The following is a 6,000-nucleotide window of genomic DNA, read 5'->3' as shown; positions in this document are numbered from 1 at the left end:
GCTCTTCCTCTCATGCACCTCTCCACTTGCTTCTATTACAAGTCACAAACTTTCGATATCTATCTCTACTGATCTGCTAGCCAATCATTTGATCGATGCTCAAGAACCCTCACGCACGCGCTTATCACACAACACTACTACTTGCTCTCACTTCATAAATAGAAACAATCATTCTTTATAACATTATGAATGTATTTGGAATTTGATTATTCTCTCTATAAGAAAATGGGCATTTTCTTTTGATTTAATATTTTTTCTTTTTTAACAATTGTTCTTTAGGGTGTGGTTTTTGAGGCATGTAAAATCCAAAGGGCAAGGTGCTTGTTTTCTGGAAGTAATGATTTTTTTTTAATTAAAAAAGGGAGATAAACAACCAAGTAACGAGGAGGACGAGTATACAGAAAACAATCCATCTTGATTATCATCCCTAATTTAAAAGAAATCCAAAGCATAAACAACATGTGAAAGCAATAAAAAGATAGAGATGGGCAACACTAGCTAGGAAAGTGGTGGATGGTGAGGCAGATGATGAGTTGACTTTCTTTCTCTTTTGATATTGTTTACGCCTGACACCCACTTTGTTATGAGCTATAGTCTCCAGGTTAATCATCAGTATATCAAACACTTATATAGGTACTATACATGCATATATGTAAGATCTTTCTACCATATTTCTTTGCGAGAATAATAGCAAAGGTGAATATGGACTGATGGCTTCACGAGGACTTGGATGGTGTTCTAATTAATCTGAAACTATTCTTTGGTTATGATTGTTCTTCAGTATAATTATTTGTTGTTCTATTTGTTTGTACATGTTTCGTGAATTGGGAATTACCCAAAATTCATATTTGATCAACATAATTAGAAATCCCATGCTCTAATCCATGCTTGTAATCTGTCTAATTATTTGTAGAAGTTCATTTGAATTCTAATAAACTTGCAGACTCATCCAAGAAATTCAAAATATAGGTTGGATGAAGAAACTTGACAATACACACACATATCCAATTTAAGTTGAGAAAAAAGCACCATCATAAATTATGAGTTTTTGTAAATTTTAGAAAAGTAAGGAGAGGATGTGAAAGGGGATGAGAGTAAGTGTGTGAGAGAGAAAACATTTTTGAAAATAAGATATAGATATATTAATTGAGGGAAAGATATGGAAAATATTTTTTTTTTGAAATTTGAATTACCAACAAAATAACTCTATTGATTAATCTTTTTTAGAAGAACTATTTTAGGGAGGAAAGTCTAGAAAAAAAAAAGGATTTGGAGGGTCTTTTAATTTATCAATATAAAATATTATTGTTTTAAAAAATAATTATGATTTTCAAGATTGAAATATTTTTTTTCTGAAATATTTTTAATCATTTCCTGTGGAATTATTGATGGAAAATTAAGTTTTAAAAGAAAGATAAGAACTGATTTTTCTTCATTAATTCTGTCACAAAATAGTGACGGAACTCATTAATTCGGTAATTAGTGATGGAACATCTCTATTGCTTAATGCTAAACGATTGGTAATTAGGCAGGGAATTCATGACTATTTGGGATTTTCTCAAAATCTGACTCTTTTTTTTCCCTTTCATATAATTTATAAATTAATCAACATAAAGAGAATCGTTTCTTTTTTAGTTTCATTTGAGGCCAACCTGGCCTTAGTCATGTCTTTCAATAATTAATTGTTTTCTTTTTATTTTTTATTTTTCATGCTGTCTCGATTAATGTAAAGCATAATCATCTCAAGATACACTATATGGAACACATAAACCCAATCGGTCCAATTAAGGTGCGAGATTTTGAATTATCTAGTAAGCAGGTAATAAAATAGCAAAAACTTTATTATTGGGTTAATAATAAGCAAGAAAAACATGCGATTTATTTATTAAGCAAGCAAATATGAGATACCATCAAATACCATTCTTGTTTGTCTTCAGAAAATCCACTCAATTTTTTCATAGATCGAGGTTCGATGTGGTGTTAGGGTGTGTAATGACAACTGCTTACTTTTTAGGTTCGATGTGGTGTTAGGGTGTGTAATGAATGACAACTGCTTACTTTTTGTTTTTTTTTCTCTATAAATAAATAACTCTGTTAGACTTCTAGTATGACCATACATGACCTACAAAATTTCATACAAACTTCTATGATGATCAATCAACTTCTATGCACGAAAGGAGGAAAGGGAAAAAGAATCAAGGTAAATATTGTCATGTCATCCTCCTCTCTCTCTCTCTTCTTTTTTACTTTTGGCCGCCAATGCTGTTCTTCAGGTAGTTTTAATACACCGCTACTAAAGTAATTTCCATAATAATTAATTGGTCATACATCTACATCGTCATTAGGAAAATATTCATCATATTTTTGCTTGCGACACTCTTAAGGTTTGAACTATATATGATCGAAAAGGAGATAGCAAACACCCTCACTCGATCAATATTTATCAGGCCAATTCTTTGGATATATATATATATTTAGGAAAATATTCATCATATTTTTGCTTGCGACACTCTTAAGGTTTGAACTATATATGATCGAAAAGGAGATAGCAAACACCCTCATTCGATCAATATTTATCAGGCCAATTCTTTGGATATATATATATATAAAGAATTGGCCTGATAAATATTGATCGAATGAGGGTCCAAAGAATTGGCCTGATAAATATTGATCGAATGAGGGTCCAAAGAATTGGCCTGATAAATATTGATCGAATGAGGGTCCAAAGAATTGGCCTGATAAATATTGATCGAATGAGGGGGTTTGCTATCTCCTTTTCGACCATATATAGTTCAATATATATATATATATGTGTGTGTGTGTGTGTGTGTGATGGTGACACCACCATAGACAGATAGAAGAACAAAGAGAAAGTGCGACCAAACAAACATCAATCAGAGAAAATCTCTCCCACATACCCTTTCCCCCACTTTATTTTGGTCATTACCTTTTCTATTGATTAGTCATTCTATATTTTCTCGACAAATGACAATTTCCTTTTTCATAGTAGGATTTCCATGAAATCTATATACATTGTAACAACCCAAAGAAACTAAAAAGAGTGTTTAAAAGGACAAAAAAAGAGAGACAACAGGATAAACGACAACAAAGAGGGCTTTTTTGTTGTTGTTGTCATAGCACCTGAACTTCTAGCTTGCTTTGTTGGATTGATGGGCGTGAGATTTCACCCACACCCACTTCCATCTCTTCTGCTCGATAAGTTGAGTGAACACCGTATAGAACATAAAACAATGTTATCAAACATGCCCATATACCAAACCTTTGGAAGGACGGAATCTTTAGTGATGTCACGAGGAAGACATTAAGGGATATTGATGCTACAGCCGGCCATGGCATGAATGGCACTGACCACCCTTCATTAGTTTGGCAAATGGAAGGTACCATGTATTGAAAGAAGGCTGTGATCATAATCATGAATCCACCAAATACCGGTAAGACCCACCACTGCTCTTCAAGTTTCCAAGACATAGAGAAGCCAATTGAACAAGAAGAGAGGAGGAAGAGGAACAGGAGTGTTTGTGAAGGAGGGTTGTGGCTAACGATAACATATCGACGATAGATGAGAGCATTTGCCACCAAGTAGAACACCAAGAGTGTGCTGATGGAAATTATATCAAGAATTATGCTGAGTTCGGTAAAGAGTGCAATTGAAGCTGTGCAAAGACCTAGAATATAATATCATGAAAACACAAAATGTTCAGTATACTGTTGGATCTCTATTTCCATTTCTTTCAATAAAGCCTCTTTTTTTGACTCCTCAATATGAATATTCGGTGCCTAAGATAGAGCCTAGAGAAGCACTGGATGAATTGTATAAGAACATGGGTGAGACTTCTCGATCGTCTACTTGAAATGGGCGTATTCTTTATAAGTACTGTTATAACTCAAAGGGGATGCAGAAGAAACTATTTGCAATTAATTACTTACCCAAGAAGAGTGTAGCATTCAAAGGGGTGCCTGTGGAGGGATTCACCTTGGCCAACCAAGAAGGTACAAGCCGGGCCCTTCCAATAACACAAAGGTATCTAGCTTGGCCTAACATGGCAACCAGGAGAGAAGCAACAATTCCCAAGCTTGCTCCGGCCCCGACCACATTGCCCGCCCACTTCCAACCGATCTTTTGGAAAGCGACAGAAAATGATGCATCTTTATCTATCTACAAATTATGATTTGAAGAATACCTAATTGTTAGGATTATTCACCAAAAGAAAATTCTTATGTCTGCTATTTTGACTTAAAACGTATATATATAAAAGATAGATTCATTACCATATTGTAAGGGACCATAAAACATAAAGATAAGGCCACGAGGCAATATAGCCCGGTCACAATGAGAACAGAACCTGCTATGCCCACTGGAAGGCTTTTTGCAGGGTTTCGGATCTCTTCTGCCATGGTTGAAACCGAGTCATAGCCAATATAGCTGAAATAAACCATAGCTGCTCCATCAAGAATACCCTTGACACCAAAAGGAGCAAGCCCTCCGGGCTCAACCAAGTTCTTGGCACTCCCTTTATAGAAACCGGCAATTATAATGAATCCAAAGAAAATCAAATGAAAGACCGTCATAACAAGGTTCAATACTGAGCTTTCCTTTGTACTGCAATCCCAAAAAAAAAAAAAAAATACATCATTTTCAAAATCCCACTAATCATTATTACTTGGGAAAAAAAAAATCCAACTAGCATGTTTGTGATGGTTGCAGAACCAATAGGAAATAAATTAAAAAAAATCAGTTATACTAATTGTAACAAAAACAATATAATATTAAAACTTCCCAATACGTGTTTATATATATATATATGAACATCAAACACTAGTCACAAAGAAAAGATAAATAGATATGAAGCAAACAAAACATAAGGTAATAAGAGATCAAATTAACCTATGGCACAGACAGAGAGTAAGGAGAAGAATAAGAGCCACAGCTGGAAAATCCAACTTATTGTAACCCTCTAATAGTCCATCCACTTCAAATCTCCATGAGTTTGGGTTCTCTCCCACAGCATGGCATAGATATTCCGTGAAACTTCTTGCAACCGCAGCATTCGATAGTACATATTCCATCAGAATGTTTGCCCCAGCAAAATAACCTACAAACTCTCCTGTGTCGTACCAAAAATATACAAAACAAAAGGGAAATTAATAATGTCTATGTGTGTATCTAGAAAAAGAAAGAAACGATTTAAGCACCTTTAAAATTATAACGCTTGTCTATCAAGATTAATGTCTAGATTAAGAAGGAGTTGAGTAGTGTATTATTGATACCAAAAGTCACCCTTAGGTAGCTGAAGGCACCACCAGCAACAGGAATCTGAACAGAGAATTCAGTGTAACATAAAGAAGAAAGAAGAGCTGATATTCCAGCAATGATATAAGAGATAAAAACTGAAGGGCCAGAGATTTGATGGGCCACAAGGCCAGTGGTAACAAAAACTCCAACACCAAGCATCCCTCCTATTCCAAGAGCTATCAGGTCATACCACTTGAGTTTCCTCATCATATCTGCACCAGACCTTAGCCTAACCTGGTTAAGTTCCTGGTCAGGAGTCCAAGTAGCTAGCATTCTTTTCCTAAGCCTGTGAGGGGTTTGAGAGAGGGACTGGAGGTAGTTGGAGAAGGATACGTTTGTGGGTGTGGGTAGAATGGTTGCCATATTGCTAGTGAAAGAAGAGATTGTGAGAATTGCTTCTGGTGAGGGTTTTTAAATATGAAGTTGAGGCAGGATATAACGCTAGATTCTTTCGCCAAAGGTTGATGGGAAACCCAAATGGGTGTCCCCAGCTTTATTGAAAATACCTAGTTGTCCATCGAGTTGATGGGAAATGTCTGGTGTGACCTTCACAAGAAGAACAAACATGGCTTTTGAGTGCCCCGAGACCCCGAAGAGGTTGTTCTGTTATGGAAGCATGCAAGAAAAAGGTTAAAAAAGGCTCGACCATTTTGAAAATGAGATTGTTAAGGGGAATCACAATGTGA

General features: G+C 35.4%; 1 protein-coding gene across 1 annotated transcript; it reads right to left on the bottom strand.

Annotated features, from left to right (window-relative positions):
• Window positions 1-2,896: 2,896 nt before the first annotated feature.
• Window positions 2,897-5,903, bottom strand: LOC105130944 (cationic amino acid transporter 6, chloroplastic-like). The gene is made up of 5 exons (XM_011033679.1): window positions 5,290-5,903; window positions 4,907-5,126; window positions 4,291-4,621; window positions 3,949-4,177; window positions 2,897-3,686 (listed from the first exon to the last, which is right to left on the bottom strand). Exons 1-5 carry the CDS (start codon window positions 5,675-5,677, stop codon window positions 3,133-3,135), a joined length of 1,722 nt encoding a protein of 573 aa, XP_011031981.1. The 5' UTR covers window positions 5,678-5,903; the 3' UTR covers window positions 2,897-3,132.
• Between the last annotated feature and the right edge of the window lie 97 nt (window positions 5,904-6,000).

This window comes from Populus euphratica, unplaced genomic scaffold (genome assembly GCF_000495115.2).
Source record: "Populus euphratica unplaced genomic scaffold, PopEup_1.0 scaffold43.1, whole genome shotgun sequence".
In the NCBI taxonomy this organism is placed as follows: Eukaryota; Viridiplantae; Streptophyta; class Magnoliopsida; order Malpighiales; family Salicaceae; genus Populus; species Populus euphratica.
This window is presented reverse-complemented; position numbering and strand designations above follow the sequence as displayed.

What these genes read in the sequence shown, in the direction of transcription:
- LOC105130944 (XM_011033679.1), bottom strand. Translation starts at nt 5,677, where the DNA reads ATGGCAACCATTCTACCCACACCCACAAACGTATCCTTCTCCAACTAC. An exon ending in ACTCTCTGTCTGTGCCATAG is followed by an intron (nt 4,622 to 4,906) that starts GTTAATTTGATC and finishes TTGGGATTGCAG; the next exon opens with TACAAAGGAAAGCTCAGTAT. An exon ending in TTATGGTCCCTTACAATATG is followed by an intron (nt 4,178 to 4,290) that starts GTAATGAATCTA and finishes CATAATTTGTAG; the next exon opens with ATAGATAAAGATGCATCATT.